This window comes from Aulonocara sp. 'chitande type north' Nkhata Bay, linkage group LG1 (assembly GCF_057382095.1).
Source record: "Aulonocara sp. 'chitande type north' Nkhata Bay isolate Kocher_YH1m ecotype deep benthic linkage group LG1, A_spYH_male_GT1.1, whole genome shotgun sequence".
Classification (NCBI taxonomy): domain Eukaryota; kingdom Metazoa; phylum Chordata; class Actinopteri; order Cichliformes; family Cichlidae; genus Aulonocara; species Aulonocara sp. 'chitande type north' Nkhata Bay.
In genome coordinates this window covers 13,102,068-13,122,089 of record NC_141344.1, presented here as the reverse complement: position 1 = coordinate 13,122,089, position 20,022 = coordinate 13,102,068, and the positions used below count along the sequence as shown (strand labels likewise).

The 20,022-nt window shown below is 39.9% G+C and overlaps 2 protein-coding genes across 2 annotated transcripts in view; both read left to right on the top strand.

The window, feature by feature from the left end:
• Positions 1–20: 20 nt before the first annotated feature.
• Positions 21–8,936, top strand: fbxo22 (F-box protein 22). Its single transcript, XM_086276407.1, has 7 exons — positions 21–209; positions 470–602; positions 1,599–1,686; positions 4,633–4,725; positions 5,789–5,941; positions 6,029–6,194; positions 6,573–8,936. The coding sequence occupies exons 1-7, from the start codon at positions 79–81 to the stop codon at positions 6,964–6,966; spliced, it is 1,158 nt and encodes a 385-aa protein (XP_086132533.1). The 5' UTR covers positions 21–78; the 3' UTR covers positions 6,967–8,936.
• A 391-nt stretch (positions 8,937–9,327) lies between these two features.
• The window catches only part of LOC147338772 (transmembrane protein 266-like), a 47,433-nt gene continuing 36,738 nt past the window's right edge, over positions 9,328–20,022 (top strand). The window contains exons 1-2 of the mRNA XM_086276269.1: positions 9,328–10,120; positions 10,879–11,016. Of these exons, the coding sequence (XP_086132395.1) occupies positions 11,003–11,016 (14 nt within the window). The 5' untranslated portion in view covers positions 9,328–10,120; positions 10,879–11,002. The remainder of the gene's footprint in view (positions 10,121–10,878; positions 11,017–20,022) is intronic.

Sequence of the window (20,022 nt, the reverse complement as noted above, 5' to 3'; positions counted from 1 at the left end):
ATAGCGGTGGGAGTGCAGGGGTCGAAGTTCGTAGTTGGAGTCTGTGTTGTGAGTCTCACGACTACTACAGAGCGAAACATGAGCGAGAACTCAGATTTTGTTGATTTTTTTCCGGATTCTAAGGCAGAGTACGTACTCAGCAATGTTGCGGAAGTGGTTGAGAGGATTCTTACGTTCATACCAACCAAATCGCTTCTCCAGCTCGCGAGGTAGGTGGTTGATCTTTGTACGCATCACTGTGAGCTAACGCTAATGGCCGCCGATAGAAGTGAAACTCCGACGCAAAAACTTACGGAAGAGCTAAAGCAGCAGCTAGCCTAGCGGTTGTTATTGTCTGTTGGACTCTAATCAAGGGCTTGCTTTCAGCTACTCTGCCTGGATATAAAGACGAGCTGAGTCTTTCTTTTTTTTAACTAAGCGATTGTACCTGGTCAGCAAGTGAGACAGAGTTTATCTTTTACCGTTTCAGTGTGTGCAGACTCTGGAGAAACTGTGCTCGCAGAGTGCTTAGGACTCAGCAACAGCTGACCTGGGTGTCGGCCTCTGGACATCCCAGCACGGAGTCCCATGCCCTCAATAGCATCTTAGCCGAAGAAGTGGAGGTAAACTTTAAAACTCTCATAGAATGGTATTTAAATAATTAGTGACACTAAATGAAAACGTTAAAGATAAATGTGAGTAGACAGCTCTTGGTTAATAGTTTTAAAACAGCATACCAGTACCCTATATGCTACCCACTCCTTGAGTAAGCTATCCATCGCGCAAAAAATTTGTTCAGCTTTATTTCAAACACTTCCCGAGAGTTCACCATGGGCCTCACACTTGTATAAAGGCCGTACATTAACATCTGTATCAAACTGACCCCACCCCCTCCTTTCTTGTCACATTGGTGCGAGCTAGATCTCCTGCTATAAGCAGGCACCAACCTGCTGTCCTCCCTGGAACACCCTGCTGTCTTCAAGCAAAAAGGTGTTGCATCAAGCCAGGAACCTTCCTTATTATGCATACCTCAGAGAATTTCTCTGTAACGTCCAGAGGTGTCTCAGGGAGAACATTTGCTCCAAACAATCTGAACTGTGGTCACCTTACCTGATAGATTTGGCTACTTACAACTTCATCCTCAGCCCCAACATAGAATTTAAGTTATAGGGTTGCATTTTTGACACAATGGAGAAAATCCAAAGAGCATCACAAATGCGCACGTGCAAGCAGTATTAAAGATTTCAAGTTGAAGTGGAGAATCTCAAAAGATATGTAGCCTTTATGCTACTAAGATTGCTATGATATGAACTTTGTGTTATACATATCCTCCTGAGACCCAGCCTATTCACTTATGTTCTCTGTAATGGAGGGTTGTTTTTGGTCTATATCTTTTGACTTATTTGAACTACCCTACTATGTCCTGATGTACTGAATAGAGGACATCGTGGCCTTTCCAATGATATCTCATGTGCTTGTGTAACCTCTTTTAGCTCCAAAGAGGCAGGATATCACACAAAAAAAAGTTAAGCTAAAAGAGACTTTATTGTTTGGTTCTCAGGAGGGTATGATCAGGAACTGTTTTTTTTCTAAAAACTCTAATTCAAATAATTTTACAGAAAGTATACCTGCTGCCTAAAACAGTTCTGGTAATGGCAGACTCTGAGATCCTCAATGGAGGAGCCTTTTGCTACAAACAGAACAAAGGTTGGTACAAAATGTATTTCTTTTGTAAACTGTATACTTCCCTTAAGGCACAACTCTCTCATACATTATTATTGACTTAACTGCAAGGTGCAAATAAGATAAGATAAGATAAGATAGAACTTTATTAATCCCTCGGGTGGGTTCCTCTGGGAAATTCGACTTCCAAAAAAAGCACAGCAACGACCGAAGTTACAGTTACAGAACTGTTATATATATATATACACACACACACACACACACACACACACACACACACACACACACACACATATATAAATACAGAGACAAATATAAATAAAATATACAAAGGGGATAAATAGAATAAATAGGAATAAAAAATAAAAATACAAGTGAATTGCACATTTCAAGTATTGAGTCTATTGCACTGTTGACTATTTACAAAAAGTATTGCACAAGGTATTGTACAGTGAGGTGCAGAGGCACTGCAGCTTAGTTGTTCCCCCCTCCTTTGTCCTCCTGTTTCCCCTCCCTCTCCCCTCCAGAGAGGAGTTAAACAGTCTGATGGCGTGTGGGACAAAGGAGTTTTTAAGTCTGTTAGTTCTTGTCTTGGGGAGAAGCAACCTGTCACTGAACAGACTCTTCTGATTGTTTATGGCCGTGTGCAGAGGATGCCCAGCATTGTCCATAATGTCCATCAGTTTCTTTAATGTCCTTTTCTCTGCCACTGTCACCAGAGTGTCCAGCTTCATGCCGACCACAGAGCTAGCCCTCCTGATCAGTTTCTCCAGCCTGGATGAGTCCTTCTTTGCTGTGCTGCTCCCCCAGCACACCACAGCATAGAAAAGTACTCCAGCAACCACTGACTGGTAAAACATCCTCAGGAGCTTCCTGCAGATGTTAAAAGACCTCAGCCTCCTGAGGAAGTACAGTCGGCTTTGGGCTTTTTTATACAGGTGCTCTGTGTTGCATGACCAGTCCAGTTTATTGTCCACCCACAGCCCGAGGTACTTGTACTTGTTGACCACCTCCACCTCCTCCCCCTCTATCTGAACTGGCAGTGGACCTTCTCTGGACCTCCCGAAGTCCACAACCAGTTCCTTAGTCTTTGAGGTGTTGAGTTGCAGGTGGTTTGTGTGACTCCATGCGACAAAGTTCCTCACCAAATGCATAATCCTCTAGGAAAGCAGAAGTGTCTTTACAACATATTCTATAAATAAGTACTTCTAATAAGAGCTTATTTTAGTGTCATTTTGTAACAGTAAGTCTGTTTGTATAAACATTTGCAGGCTAGTGTTTGTTTGGTATCTTTAATTACCTGCCATACTTCCTTGAAATGATATTTGAGGTGCACCTATTCTATCCATATAGACAACGTTGCACGTGTTTTTTAGAAGCGTTTGTTTGAAGAGAGCATACAGAGAACATTGTTATTTGAATTCTAGAAAACTTTAAAACTGTTGCACCCTGAACAGTTTTTGAAAGGTGAAAAACCTGCCCAGTTTCTCAAATGAAGCTGTTCAAAGCATCTTAGATAACTTAATTACAGTTCTTTTATGGATTTAGGTCCACTATCTTCTGTCTCCTCTCCCATTAGTCACACAGGCCTAGAGATCGCTTGATGCCAATGGCAACCTTTCCCGTCCATAGGGAAAAACTGTGTATTCCACAACAGGTTGGCGTGTGATTGCTTGCACTCACTGGGTGAAATTGCACCACAAACCTTGTTGTGATTGCCCTAGTTTGCATGGAAGTTGTGCATTACCCCTGAAACCAATGAAAATGGTGACTTTAACAGAGAAAAGCATTTCTTTTTATGGTTTGTGTTACAGTTTCACTACTGCCTGGTAAGTATTTTGGAAATTCTGACAGACAAGTCTTCGTCTTCTATGCAAACTACTACTACTGCGACTACAGTAACCTGCTAGTCACCAGAACAATTACAACAAGGTTTTTGGAGCAGAGCTGTTAACTTCTTTGTGGCCAATTTTATGATAGCGAGTGTCAAGAACTTTTAGCAACCATTCACCAACTAGTTGTGGAATACATTATTTCACTGGTGACTGCTGGTTATCAGGAGGGGGTCACTGACTGACTGGTCTCTGGGCCGCCATGAACAAGGCTTTAAAGACTTGATTTGTTTTTTTTGTTTTTTTAGCGACTGCTAGCAGTCTCCCATAACTACTTGCAACTGGTTGGGGAATACACATTTTTCATTAGCAGGTGGTGGTCACTAGGGGAAAAATGTGTGCTGTGTGACTGGATCTTAGAAAAAACTATTTTGATGCTTACTTATCTTTGTTAACCAAGGCTTTTTTCCTCAGGCTCCGTGCACACTCCTGTAAATGATAGTATATGATGTGTCACTTATATGGCATCCATAGTGTTTTCGTATTGTTTATTATTTAGTCAAATCAAAAATTCATTTTATGATGGGATATTCTAAATAATATTAATAGACTAGTCAGTTTATAATCTGTGTACTATTAAGGAGCAATTTCAGCGGTGTCAAACAAACTGGACACAAGTCAGGACTTGTTTACGATGAAGTACAAAAAATAAAAAGCCATATCAAAAACAATATAAAGCATAATAGAATAAAACATAAACCAGCGAGTCAAAATCTTATCTGTATAAATAAAAAATGTCTTCAGTTGCTTTTAAAAGAATAAGTAAAGTCTGTACAGTGTAAATATAGTGAAAGAAAATTCCAAAACCAAAACCCAGATCCCCAAAAGTTTTGAACAACAAGGTGGGCAAAGAGCCCTGCAGCAGAGCAGTTGGGGACATGGAGACTCTTAGTCCACTTTGTTGCTATGGCTAATGCTTTGTCATTCAGACTGTATGTTTGGAATCGTCATGCTATAAAACAAAATGGACATATATCACATGCTGCCCTAATGGTATTAATCACAACGTAATGTGTTTCCACAGTAGTACACTTGTGTGGCCTTTCTTCTCATTAACATGTTTTTTTCCCCACTGAAGCAAAAAAGAGTCGCAACAGTCTCGACGCAGAACTGAACGAGCTCTTCCCCAGAGGCTGTGATGTCATGGGCGTTGCTACACCAGGAATAGTCTGTAAGTGTTCCTTATTTCTGTCTCTCATATTTCTTCATTTATGAGGAAGAAAATAAAATTTCCCCCTCAAACCAAAATAAATCATGTGATTTGATATAAAACACTATTATTTTTAATGAGTTTCAAAGCTATCATGATACAAATGTGGCTTTTGGTTAATATACTACCATGCTCTAAATATGAAAGCTAACCACTTTTCAAGCATATTCAAGGAGAATACTTCATATATCAGCAGGGAGGACTCGCATTAATCCCCACCACTGCTGCCTAGTTAGAAAGTACCACTGGTGGCTTGCATCTCTGTGCCTCTCTCGCTGATAGATTGCCTAGTCTGCCTGATGCTGTGCTCCCCATTTCTCTATATAATCACAGTCCTCTGCAGAAGTGACACTCCATCAGCCATGTTCTCTTTCCTCAAGATGATGGCTTATCAGGCTCCCATCGTCTATCAGGTTTAATGGAAGCCTCAGCCGTTTGTGATAACACTCGCATTTTGTGATATAGTAGCCTAAGGTCACCACAGGGTCAACACGCCCAGCTAATTCAACTAAATTAGATCTTTAATCAGATAAGGCTGAGAGTTTGTGTAGTAACACTTAAACATTGGTTCTATGTTTAAAACTGTTCTCACCCCTGTAGCACACACCCAGTTCAGTGCTGAATCCACTACCAGCTGCAGTTCCTCTCATAGCCACTAGATGGTGACTCTTTGAAACTTTAGATACATTTGGTGAACTTCTTACTTCAAATGAAAAATGAAAGAGAATTTCCTTGAGGTGGCTTTAGTTAATTTCTTCTTTGGTTCTATTGATGGTAATATCAATTGTCAAAAACTGTAAAGCTTTAAGGGTTGTTTCCTTCATTAGTAGGTCACCACTGGTTTCCTCTTGTGTCATACCTCTGCTCAATATTTTTTTTCTTTTTTAAACATTTGAGTTTTCAGTACATCTATAACTAAGTATAAGGATAAACAATGCTGCTGATGCTGGTTAACAAATAATCCATTAAAACATGCATAAAAACGTATACTTTTATGGTGCTTCATGATTGGCTCTCTGTACAGTGACACCCAGCGGCTCTTGCGGCAACCCTCCCCAGGAGTACCAAGATGGGGGAGCTGGCTTTGCAATCATGCTTCCAGCTATTGAGGGTGTCCAGATCCAGCCTTTTCACTTTTGTAAGAGAACCATCTCCCCGACAGCCCTTAAAGAAGCAGGTAAGCATCGACTACCTGCTTGTTAGTTATTCAATAATATAAACTTCAATAAAATCTTTAATGTTTTGTTTTGTTATTTCTTTCCAGGACTAGTTGACAACCCAGAGCTACGTGTGATACTGATTTTCTTCTATGAGGCATATAAACCAGGAGGCGCACGCTTCCTTAACCAGATACTAGAGCCGCTTTCGAAGACCAAAGCTCTGATTGCTGGAGGCCTGGTAGAGAATGCCTTCGCTCCTTCCAGATACTGGTGAGTTAATTTCCCGAGTGTAAACTAGATATTTTATGGGGTAAATGTAGTAGTGGATTTCCTGCAAATATTTTTGGTCTGATCCTGTGGTAGTTTATCAAATGGTATTTCAGTCTGTATATGGAAAAATACAAGAGTATAATTGACTGCCCCCACTCAGAGACAACAATCACGATCTACTGCTACAGGGTAAATATTAGCTGTTCAAAACAGAAGTTTGACATCTATATTTCTCCATTGGGTATCTCCTTTATCTCACTACCAATAGGATGTAATTGATTTTGATAATTAACTGGTAGTGTCTGAGGTAAATTATGAATAGCCTTTTCAGTATGCACTCTACAATACTCACACTTTCCATGATCTCTCACTCTGTAGCTGTAGCCAGGGTTCATATGGTGTGATAGGCCTGGCCCTGAGTGGGCCTAAAGTTCAGGGGGCGTCTGTGCTGTTGGAGGAAGACGTCATCAGCGCAAAAGCGGCTGAAGCCACAATCCGACGACTAAAGGCAGCCAAAATTCCAGAGAAAAACACCCTGGGATTTATGTTTGCCTGCGTGGGGAGAGGGCAGAACTACTACAACAACCAGAGCAATGTCGAGGCAGATGCTTTCCGCAAGGTGTTCCCCAACACCCCGCTCTTTGGGCTGTTTGGAAACGGCGAGATTGGCTGCGACCGAATCATAAAAGATGACTACACACTGTGTGACACTGACACGGACAACCTGCAGCACGAGTACACTACTGTCATGACCCTGGTCCATCTAGGCTGAATGTCCCGCAGCAGCGGTCAACACACAGGATGAAAGATGACACGTCATGCTTTTGTTTGTAACAGCAGTCGAGAGCAACAAACATTGTGTACAGAGTAACGGTACAGCATAGAAGAATATCGCTGTCAGTATTCCTACTCATAAAGACGAACAGTAATCTTTTTAACCCTCAGTGTAATGGCAGCATGTGGCATAGTATCCCTTGGAGACTGTGTGGAAACCCAGGCTTTATATTAAAACCAGTGCATTCATACAGTTCAGACATAACAATACAAACTCGGAAGAATGTGATATAGCACATATAATAAAATGCAAGAAAAAGGGCCCCTATTATGCTCACTTAGGAACTGCAATGTTTACTTTGTATCTGAAGGAATTGGCTCACATGCACTATGAAGTGCTGCAGAACTGTTTCTTACCTCATATCTTTAATAGTTTGTTAGGAAAATCCCAGATGGTCCTGATTGGTCAGATGGCACTATGAACGTGAGGGCGTGCTTAGTACACACAGAGCAACATAAAGTATTAGCCACATTATGAAGAGGTTCTGACATTCTATGTGAATGATCATTTTATATGTAAATAACTGAAATCACAACACATCTGTTTTCTGTAACTTGCTTATGTAAATGCTTTTTTTTTTTTCTTTTTCTTTTTTTTTTTTAAATTGCTGCTATAGCATCAGTATTTTAGCAGTGCAGTACGACTAGCTGAAAATTACTTTGAGAATTCCTACTTTACTTGATGGGCTCTGTTTGCATCACACTTTCATAATATTCACTTTTGTTATATGGCAGCACAACCAGAAAAAATATGGAAAGGATTTAATCTTATTGGGATTTGTAGCCATCATTGGATCATTTGGTGCACTTTGCTCATGGTTAGCTTAGCTGGGTCAGACAGCCAGGCTGGTACTGTGTCACTGTGCTCCATAGTGATAGATAAGTCACTGAAGAAAGCCTGGCCTGCAAAGGAGAAGTTTCAGGAAGTTCAGTAGGAGTGTTTTCTATGGGAACGTGTAACTCCCGGTAACTTTGAAAACCATTATATACATAAAAAGACAAACAAACAAAAAAAACTTGGGGTATAATTGGGGCACTTTAATATTCATGATTCTGCAAATGCACTTTTAATTCATGTGATGACTCTGGGCCTTCCTCAAAACATCCAGCCAAGGTTTTACACATCTGTCTTACCAATGGATAATGTACACGCCACTGTAGCCTACAAGTTCATACTGATAGGATTCACAATTATTGAATTGGGTCCAGAAAATACAGTTTGTCTCCCCCCCACCCACCCACGCTAAGTTACATCTGCCACTACCTGCTCCCAACTGTTGGGCTTAAAGTCACATCAGCTAACTAAGCTCCTAGAGAATGGGACCAAATAGCTGCCCTGTTGGGTGTGCAAGTGACACCTACTTACTTTTAGTATTGGCTCTCCTGCACTTTCTGACTTTATAAAGCAGGTGTTGATGGTTGGAAATAATTGAAGAAATGTGAAAAGCTGTCAGAATTGTACAATACTTTAGGACGCTGTAATGTTATACACATCTTGGCTTTTTCCTCAGATGGCCCTGTCTTTTAATACATTCTCTGGTTGCTTTGAGAAAAAAAAAAAACTGAGATAAAGGTGCAATTTCCAAGTTATACTGTGTTTGTCAGGTAGTTGTATGTTGAAAAATGGCTTACGTTTTCTGTAAAAACTGCAATGATTGTAGCAAAAAGTGGATGTTTTCAAGAAATGTACATTATTTTTTACTTTTTGAAAGACTATTTGCAGCTTAGTTGATGTGTTTCTCTTTTTGTTCATTTTTCCCCATCTTTAATCGTTTTTGGAGAAGAAATTAAACTGAATCTAAATGGCTTAATGAACAAACTTGTTTTGGTGTTGAAGTTCTTTTCTAAATGTGCCAAATCATATCTCTTTTGCTCATCTCAATAAATTACACCCAAAAACAATATAAATAGATATCTGTTATCTTGTTTTCTTAAACCCACTATTTTTGAACGCACTGTGAATCTTTGAAAGACAGCCTTTGAGCCCACTGGGTGCTAAGCATCCGTCTTCGGTTGTAACTACAGGCTATCTACAGTTAATTTAGATCACCGGTTTTCGTTTTTTGCGCACACCCTGAAATTGCACCTCAGCCTATAACATCTCCAGCAGCCCACGTCCAGGCGTGTTTAAATAAAGGAAGAGACGCTTCAGTCTGATTGATGTGCGCTTTAACCATCGACTGGCTAATCCCGATGAATGACAAACGGTTAAGCCAATTGCTGTAAAGGCAATTTATATTCCCATAGTATCTTTATTTTGGGAAACCATAAAAAACGCTCATGACACGGAGAGGGACGACCAACCAGGCGTAAAGCTAATAAAATCATCTGTGGCGATAATCCGCTCTCAAATTGGCCTCATTCGGGAATTGAGAAAAATTACTCTCAGGCTTTCTTTTTCTCTCACACATACATACATACACACGCGCGCGCGCGCACACACACATCCACCCCACGGCCAACATTTTTAGACTGCTATGTCGTGACCGGAGCGATGCAAATGTCACACGATTCGCTGGCTACTGTCAGTCTACGGAACAAAAACGTCAATGTTTTGGTGGCCTTTGGATGAAATTCGCTTCGCGTTGCCCGGCTGCAGCTGTGGAAGGGGGTCGTTAGAGACCCGAGGCTTCATCGGGGCTCGCTTCAGCACCTGGACAGCTCCCCTCGCAGGGTTCCCCGCTGCGCTCGCCGGGGAAACCCTCGGCTGGGGAGCGGAACCTGGATCTGGATCTGGATCAAGCCTCATCAATCTCAGCGAGGAGGAGGCTGCACTTAAAGGGCCGTTATTTCACCGCTCTGATAACAATTACAGCTAATATGATCTTGCCGAGTGACGATGCTTCTTGCATTTGAGCTTCAGCCCCTCTTTGGTTTTGCACTGAAATCCGAGCAGCGGAAGCAGCAGCAGCAGCAACGGCGGCGGTGGTGGTGCTCGTCCAATGCAAAAGTGCTAAGGATAGCTGCAGCCTACACACCGTGCGAGCCTGCTGCTGCTTCACTTACATTGATCACCGCCGAGAGAGACATTTCTATCAGCAAGGGGGCAGCGGGAGGCACAATTACCCGTCAACAATGTAAATCTCACACAGGTAGGTCCTTTGTGCCACATAATTCATGTAAGTGCAGAGTGGATCTGTTAGTAGTTGCACACACAACTGTCATTTAGTTTCTCTCATGACAGCAAGTGAATCAGTGCAGGTTTATATCAGGTGCTATTATTACTCTGATGGAGCGTGGGAAGTCTGACATGCTTCCAACTCTGTTGGAGTGCTAAATATTTGAGAGAGAAGAGAAGATAAAAGCTTTATGACTGAGCAAAAGTTTACTTTTGCACAAGTTTTACTGTGTATTCTTTTGAGATTCTGCTAGTCTTTTTGTTTAAATAACCGCACAAAATGTAGACTTCAGATTATTAATATTTGTAAATATTATAATCTGATTGCCACTTTTGAAAACTTGCAGGGCTTGCACAACAGATATTTATCACTATGTTGTGAAGAAGCTTAATTTGGAAAGCCAGTTTGATACACTATCAAATGTCAGATCACTATAATAAAATGTGTTGGCCACGAGTTATGTGTTGGAAGCAAGCTGCCAAATTTCAAATTTTTCCAAGGCATTAAAGAAAGACGACAATTTAGAGTAAGTAAACGGTAAATAAATTAGTGCACTAAAATTGTGACAGTGTTAAAACTGGCATTATTAGAGTGTTTAACAGTGTGCGTGCACAATTTCGAAATTTGAGGTGTGGCTGATTTTACCTACATTTACACTTATATCCATAAGTTGTTAAAAAGGATACTTGTATACTTTATGTACTGTACTGTAATGAATGTATTCTTCTCAGGGTTCAGCATGAAAGCAGCATCTCTCAGGTGGGAAGTTGACCTGCAGCACTAAAACAGACAGAAGTGAGTGGAAACCTTTTGACAACCTCCACCACATCTCTATCTCCTCCATCACCCAGGATCATGGCTAATTCTGAGTAAGTACAGCGTACACACAATTTTGACCACTGATTGATTTTTTTAAAATTTTTTCCTCATTATCTGTTAAATTTGCAAACTGGTATACCAAAAAACTGAACTCCTACACATTTCCTGTCTTAGAAAAACCCCCAATCAAAGTGTCATTAAATGACAGAAAAATAATCACATAAACGCTACACTGTGTCAGCTGGACATAAGACTTTTTTTTAATCACTCTTCCTTTTTCTTCTTATTTTCCCAGTGTGCCCATTTTTTTTTTTTTTTTAGATTTCCTCTTTTGCCATTTCCCGGTTTTCCATCTCCATTTCTACAATAATGATCTTTATTCACTCAGACACTGCGCCCGTTGAGGTATCTCTGACCCTCCTCACTCTGAATGCACAGGCACATGCTGAAATGCAGATTCATGCAAACACACCTGCACAATGCTGACTGTAGAGCGTCTGTTCTACAACCTTAAACGCAGGTCACTATGTTAATATCTTCTGTGGAGCAACATCCGCTATATTCTTTATTGTGCCCCGTGACCATTACAAATGACCACAATTCTTTCAGCATACATCTCCACCCCCAGTTTTCTCCAAGCTTTCCCTTTTTAATCTTCCCTCTTCAACCTGTGTACTAAGAACAGCTGATGCATTACTGAGGGAACATGCTGTAGCCTGTGTGTATGTTTTGAATGTGTGAAGGCAAAGTAAGAGATATGGGAGAATGCTGAAAATCATTATTCTGTGTCACTTCATGATTCTGCTGGTAGTATGACTCTGTAATTTGTTTCATTGTAACCAACTGCATTTATTCTCTTGACCTAGATGAATAGCTCTAAAGCTTTGCTACATTTGCGCTTTTTTGAGAGAACCGGTTCTGCTGATGGTCCCATATGAAGCACAGCTCAGCAGCTCTCAGTAGCAGTGCTGTCTCATGTTGTGTTTAAGGTGAAACGCATCCTAAAACAGATGACTGTGGCCCACATTTGCACTCGAAACTAATGATTACGCAGTATGTTATAGGCAGAACGAAAAAAATTTAATATTTTTATTGCTCTTAACATCCAGCCACTTGTGCACTATTCACCACCTCATCTTGGTTTTTAAGGATGAGATGTCACCGGATTTATTTACATTTATGTTTCAGGCAAATTTGCAAGGCTGATTCTACATTAGCACATCTTTTCAGCTTCATAACAATTTGGTTTAAGTTAAAGCGAAATTTAAAGCAAGCAATAATTATAAAATACACAAATTCATATATAAAAAAGTAAACCCGATAAAAACCAAAAACTTACACCGAGAAAAGCACGGAGAAGGAGAGAGACAGCTCATGATCCAGAGCATACCACATCATCTGTCACATATGGTGGAGGCAATGTTATAGCATAGGCTTGTATGGCTGCCAGTGGATCAGGGTCACTATTGTTTACTGATGTTATGACTTAGGATAGAAGGAACAGGATGAATTCTGAAGTGTATAGGCTATACTCTCTGCTCAGATTCAGACAAATTAGGCTTGATTGGACTGATGGGATGCCACTTTGCAGTGCAGCTATATAATGACCCAAAGGATACTGCAAAAGCAACTCAAGGGTTTCTTAAGGCAAAGAAATGGGCTATTCTTTAATGGCAAAGTCAGTCACCTGATCTCAACCCAAGAAAGTAGCTTTTTCGTTATTAAATACAAAGCAGAGAGCAGAAAGACCCACAAACAAGCAGCAACTGAAGGTGGCTGCGTCATCCTAATGGAGGAGATCTGGTGGTGTCCATGTGTTCTTTCCTCAGGCGGTCATTAACTCTCTCTTAATCCGAGTGTAGAAACAATCCTAAATATTAAAATTATGTTAGTTTGTCTAACAAATATGTACATAAATGTACTAAAAGTTCCATAATTTCTAAAGACTTGCTGTATTTCGTTCTTACGCCCCTTGAATTGAAGCTAAAAGTGTAATCTAGTTACTTACTTTCCACCACAGCTTTATTTTTGCTGCAGTTCCATATTTTCTCACCTAACAATGCTCGAGGTTTGTAGCTTGACTGAAGCTTTAGAGAAAGATGTGCTCATGTTCACAGAGTCTCACTTTGTGGAAATAATTTATACAGTAAACTACATTTTAGTTTAGATTTTCCCTTTTGGAACTTTGAGGGTTCCTTGAAGCTCGACGGGACCATTCATCTTTCTCACCCCATTGCTGTTTACACTGATGTTAATGCAGTGCTAGTGGGAGGTTGGAGAGGCTGTACAGTTTTTCTTTTTTAGTTTGGAGGGTGGGAGTTTATATGCTCATCATATCTTTCTGGGCTATTGGAAGAAACACTGCCTTTGACCTTATAATCCCTTCATTCTACTATACTGATGTTATATGCACCTATGCACAATAACAAATCTGGGTCATGGAATCTCCATTCACATGGTGCATTAATTGTTCCTGTAAATATAGTTCACCCCTTGCAATTTAAATACAACACAATAAAAAGACACAAGTGTTTCTTCTGTTTTAGCTATACTTCATGTACAGGCGACACCTCAAATGCACTCCTATGATTTCTCTTACGTTTGGCAGTGGAGAAGAAACCACTGTTAAAATCAGCTTTACGAGTCTACAGAACTCCGTGTTTCCAGCCTTTAAAGCTTTCAAGACCAATTTTCCTTCAAGTGTCTGTAGAAATTAAAATAATCTATTATTGGATACTGACACAGTGTAAAAAGGTCCATGGACCTCTCCATTATGAGGGAGACATCTGCTGTCTTAGTCCTGCCCCACAAGGGTCTCTGTGTCTCCCGTGTCTTCTGCTGCTTGTATCTGTAAAGGTCAGATAAGAGACTGGTCACAGCAGGGCCAGAACAGTCCATTGTGCAGTCTTCCAATTCATCATAGGTTAATCTGCAATATTATTAATGAGCTAATGTGCCTGGCAGACTTCATTAATATCCACTGGCATGAAATTATGCAAGTTTTTCTGGAAGTTGAATTGGGTTTTCTAGGAAATTACCCAAGGCAGTTTGTAAATTCTGCAGAAGTGACAGGTACTACAAGCTCGACGTTTTGTTAAACACCAAGATTTGTTAGCAAAGTTGCTGCTTTGAAATGACTGGTGGCTGTTGGCATTGTTGTTTTGGAAAGGCTTGAATGATGCCAGAATCATAAATTCTGTCTTTCTTTTTCCTTATGCATATTACTTTGTCTGTGGGTCAACATTAAAAATCATCATTAGACTTTTGCTGTCTTGGAAGCAAAAGACTATATTGTGTTGTATTTAGTATGGAATATATTTTATGTAGACATATATATGGTTCAAGTATTGTGTCTTACTACAGGATATAACTTGTGAAATACTCTACAGCTGGCTGTTCCAGACTCATGTGAGATGATGAGTCTGTAACACTAATACACAATGATGCCCAGCTTCTCCAAAGTTCTCCACAGCAGCTGGTGAGAGCAGTGAACATCTGCTTTTTCTTCAGTGTTCTGGCCAAGTTTGGGAGTATTTTAGATCCTCAGGCGTTGGCCTCAAACAACCCAGTCTAACATGTGTGTGTTGATCTTGTAGTCCACCGAGGCCATAAACTGAGTGGAGTGTGGTTCTGTATAAAATGCGCCTGGATGTTTATATATTTTCTCTACACCCCCAGACTGTGTATTTGCAAAGCTGCCACTGGGCCTTTGGAGGGGAGGTGATAGGCAGCGTAGCACCTGTGCTTGATGTAATGTTTGCGCTGAAATGATGGCTTACAGTTTTTATGTTTCATTTTACTGATAGATGCGTATGTTTACACTGTATATCAACACAGTAAAGCACAGCAATGTTGGACATATATTTCACAAATTCCCATTTTTATGGCAACATTTTTCTCCGTACTACATACATACTACCTGTGCACATGTCGAATCCAATAACACCACAACACTTTATCACTGCTAATGTAGTGGTGGTTTTTCAGAACAGAGTAGATTGTATTTCTTATAATTCAGAGTTTGTAGTTGGACTTTATGATTTATTGAAGTTGCAAAAAAGTAAATGCAATTATGAAGCGAGTTTAAAGTCAAATTGATTCTAAGTGTAGGCTTCCATACATTTTAAAGCTTTTTTTTTTTTTGCAGAGAAACCCCAAAGTCCCTCAAGCCCAGAGGTGTCCCATCTTCTATAAATCGAATTGAGTCTATTTATCTGTTTATTTTTCAAAACTTTTATGGAAGGGAAGCTCTTGAGGAACGGGACAAAGATATTTCAACAAGAGCAATTTATCTACAGCTGCATTAGCGCTTCAGTTTATGCTTTGAGCTAAATGCTGACTTCTGTATGTTATTATATGCTCACAATGCTAACATGGCATCTTAGTTTGGTGTAATAAAATGCTAACATTTGCTAATGAGCAAACTGAGGCTCATGAGTGAGACGCTTTCACATGTTTGAGGAACAACACTCTTCGGTGCCGCCGGCCCACAGTTACTTAACATGACCTTATGTTTTGCTCAGTGAAATCCCTTGAGCAGCTTTTGTCACACAACGACCTTTCATACCTGGCCCACAACACCACAATCCACTATTTAATTTTATCTGCCACCCTCAGGGAGACCTGCTCCCCTGAATATCACTCCTTTCCTGTGGGTACTCTTCTGCAGTTTGCAGTCGTGTTAGTCTTTCCATGAAATAATTTCAGAATTTTGCATTTGCCCCTTTCTGTTAGATAAGAGCGTCATGGTTATCTGGAAAGGTCAGTATTTGTATTAAAGACAGCAGAATTTTTTTTATTTTTTGCACTTGGATAGAAACAGAGGTATATTTGCCTTTTAGGTTTTCGGGTTCATTGGATTTCATGTTAATACACTGAAGACATTACCATCTTTAATATTAAACAATTATAATAAAGCTGCAGCAAAGCGACATTTTACGCAAGGAGATAAATAAATTCTTTATGTAATATGTGTAATTATTAAAGCTGTTAAAGTCTATGATGTAAACTTAATTGGTCCACTTTTTCACTCTTCCAGTCCAGATAAATATAATAAAATGGGCATACACTATAATAGATGACATGCACAGGAAGGTTTTAAGTTTCACAAAGTGAAGCAGGAAAAACTAAGATGAAAAGATTTCTCAAAAAAAATCTTAAAATTCACGATAAAGCCCTTTCCCTTAGATAGGAAAATTGCTGAACATTGTGGAAATCCATAGCCTGGGTCAGCACCTTTTCCTGATATCTTGACTGCCAGCCAGGCAGAGCACCAGACACATGGGCTGCTAGGCTCTGGACAGCTTGTGTCTGTCATGAGTAGTTATGTGTATGGTCCTGATTGTTTGGGAAAACAGCCAAACCTGCTGCTGTACTGTGGATGAGAGGTGGTATGGATGAGATGTTGTTTGCAGGAAAAGAGTGGAGAAAACAACTATCAGACCTACACACTACGGTATCATATTGAACATATCCAGCCTCAAAGTAAAATATGCCTGCAGGATTTTGTCACTGAGGCATATAGATACATTTTTACAGTACAACAGTATACTCCATCTCATGTGCTATAATGGAAGATAACCCCCCCCCCACAATGCATCTCATTGGGGTTTAGTGCAACACTGGTCACAGAGCAGTAACGATGATGTTGCATTACAAATGTTCTCCTTTAAAAAAAAGTAAACACCCAAAACCCAGCGTGTAATCTCTGGTCTTCAGGCAAACATCTGCTAACTTCTCCCAGGTTTACAATTATGGATATGGATTATGGATAATTATAGATATTTGTGCTTTTTTTCCAACTTTTGGAAAACTTTGTTTACATAAAAAACTACTCTCCATTTTTGAAACTTAATGAATGTTCAGATTTTAACGCATCTGCTGCTTCACAGTTATTCCTTTAAGTTGTTCATTATTTTATGTCCCTACACGTGTACTGTACCTTGTCTTTAGCAAAGTCATGCCATGTTATGAACAGGGCAGAAAGAGCTATTGTCTGTTATTCATTTTTAATGATGTAATATCCATATATTTCACTCATATAAAACATATTGCATTATTGAACACGAGTCAACAAAATAACAGAATAACCTCTAGTCCATATATTCATAACTATAAAGAATAAATATCGTCAAAGTAATGCAAGGCCCTCTTGCCAAGGGAAATCATCCCTTCAAATTGGGATGAGGACAGCTGCTTTGAGACTAGACGGCAATAACACTTCTAGAAAGTGAAGCCTTTTAATAATGAAAAACCAAAGACACTGTTCTCAGAAACTCCCAGAAACTCTGGTCTTTATTTATTTATTTATTTATTTATTTTTTATTAAAGAAGGCTTCACCATTATTTATATCAGTATCAACATAAAAACTTGTCTGTGCATTATTCTGGTATCTATTAGCTCCTGGTTGTAACTTCTCATCAGTCAAACAAACTACTTCTGCTTGAACAGCTGCTTGGAAAATTCATCTGGTTGTGGTTTACTGACTTCCTGCCTACATCAAAAGAATTTGGCAAAAGTTTTTGTTCTTTCTTCTCTCCTCTAATTTGGTTTGATTAAATGAAAAAAAAGGAGATTCAAAGATTCACTTATTCCTTAAGTAATTTATATTCAGGCCTTGTGGAAAAAACACATCATGATCTATTCCGAGTGACTGGTGTCTATTTCTGTCTTTCCCAGAACCTCAGTTTACACAGACAAAGCGTTTTGGGGTCACTGATCACATCCCCCATAAATAATCCTTGTAGAATACACCTCCTGACGAGAAATGTAACTCATTCAACTTCTGTGTGAGTGGTTGAGTTTCCAAACGTTCTCGTTACTCTCTTGTTACGTTTATGTGTCAAAAAACACTCCAGTTTGGTGCTTTTTTAATGTTACAGTTACATAATTTAAGAAGCAACAAACTGATAACAGCTTGGTGTAGCACTGTAATCCAGTTGGATTTGTACTGGCGATACAAATATAACCCTATTTAATATTATTTTTTATAAATCAGAAAGTGGGTTTGGGCATTACATCTGCATACCTTTCAGTATGTAGGAAATGTATATGTCTTCACCAAACCTTATAGCAAAGAGCTATTGTTTAAAACTACATTAAAGTAGTTCTCTAATAATTAGCTTTGGTGTATTATGCTAGCATTGATTAATGATGGTGTTGGTCTTATGCAGATATGCGGAAGGCCCTAAAGAATGCTGATAAGCTACTAACTCGACAGCCAGAGATTTATTACCAACTACCCATGTATGCTTATCCACGGGGAAACAAGTGGACAGATTTGTTCTTTTGCAGACTTATCAAGTTCATTTCTTGCAGTTCCTTCTTTCCCCCTACACATGAAATAGAACTTCAAATACAGGAAACTGATTGAAAAGTTGATTTAGAGCATGGTTTTCTAAGTTCTGGGTGCTGAATGGCAGTTTAGAGAGAGCTATTTTGGCCTGCTGCCCTCTCACAAGGGTTCGCCACAGCAGCCACAGCCTCATGTTAGATTTGGCAAATGTTTTATGCCAGATTTCTTTCTCTGATCGAACCCTAAAGTGATTTGTGGATCCTCCTGGAATCAAACCAAAGACCTTTCGCTTGTTTGTCAAATATGTAAACCACTACACTACGGAGCCACTGAGTCACATAACACAGAGAGGCAGAAAAAAAATGCATCAGTCACTTTTAGTTAGTGTTTGTAATGTTCCTGTTTATACAATGGTGGTTTATGTTGGCAGGTGTAATTGTTGTGCTACATTGTGGTTTTTCAGCTTTTAGTTGAGTGGCTGTTTTTTTTCTGACTCCAGCTGTATTTGTGTATGTTGGCACTGTTGAGTCTGCAATGATGGCGTGAACAGAAGTGTTAATACTGAAGAGACATGATCCGTTGGCTTCATTCTGTGCTGTTATAATATGACATGACTGTTGAATGAATTAAATACACAGTGGTGGAGTCTTTCCTTGTCGTGCTTGCAGGCCACACAACATGTTACCAGAGACTGCCACTGAGAACCCAGGCTTAGAAAGATGCAAGAAAGTTTCAAGTTTTCTTCTGAAAAACTTTCATGTATTATCTGACTAAAAATACACTTAACAAAAGCCACGGCTTATGTTAAAAAAAGGAGCAGGACATTTGATTTAAGTTGTTAACTAAATTGACCCAGTTCACACCGCAAATCTTGAACTTCTTATTTTGAAATTTGCAACTGACAAAAACAGAGGTCAATGATATCCTAGCTTGCCACTATTAACAGTGGTAAATGGCCTGTATTTATATAGCGCTTTACTAGTCCCTAAGGACCCCAAAGCGCTTTACATATCCTGTCATCCACCCATTCACACACACATTCACACACTGGTGATGGCAAGCTACGTTGTAGCCACAGCCACCCTGGGCGCACTGACAGAGGCGAGGCTGCCGGACACTGGCGCCACCAGGCCCTCTGACCACCACCAGTAGGCAACGGGTGAAGTGTCTTGCCCAAGGACACAACGACCGAGACTGTCCAAGCCGGGGCTCGAACCGGCAACCTTCCGATTACAAGGCGAACTCCCAACTCTTGAGCCACGATCGCCCCAAGCAGTGCTGCCAGTATGATTCAGTAGTAAAAAAATCTAGGTAGAAAAAAACAGACAATTAAAAAATATAAAACCATCCTCCTGCAGCTCTCCCCTCTCTGTTTTACACCCCTCCCACCAATAAATAAAAGAATAAAATAAGGATTTGTGTTCATGCACTGTTCTCTGCTTAACCACTCTACAACACCACTTATTATCTACTTTGTGGACTTTTTAAGTCTCTTGTACTACTTTGTAAAGTGTTTAAAAAGGAACTGTGAGTCTCTACAGTATGAAATCCGAGTCCAGGCCACACAACCATTATCAACAATTAATTTTTTTTGAGTGCCTCAGCCATGATGTAAATAGAGAGTAGGCGGAAATATTGCGTGACCATGACATACGATGGTTTATGTTTGTTAGTATCACATGCTTCTGCAGCAAAATTTTGAGAATTCAGTGTCGGTCCTGTGCTTAGTGGCCAAATTTCTCACGTCGCTACCAGCTTGAG

Bases quoted from the DNA above. Each gene is read 5' to 3' on its own strand.
- fbxo22 (XM_086276407.1), top strand. From the start codon at position 79: ATGAGCGAGAACTCAGATTTTGTTGATTTTTTTCCGGATTCTAAGGCA. The intron at 210-469 runs GTAGGTGGTTGA...TTACCGTTTCAG, and splicing joins TCGCTTCTCCAGCTCGCGAG to TGTGTGCAGACTCTGGAGAA. The intron at 1,687-4,632 runs GTTGGTACAAAA...TCCCCACTGAAG, and splicing joins TTGCTACAAACAGAACAAAG to CAAAAAAGAGTCGCAACAGT.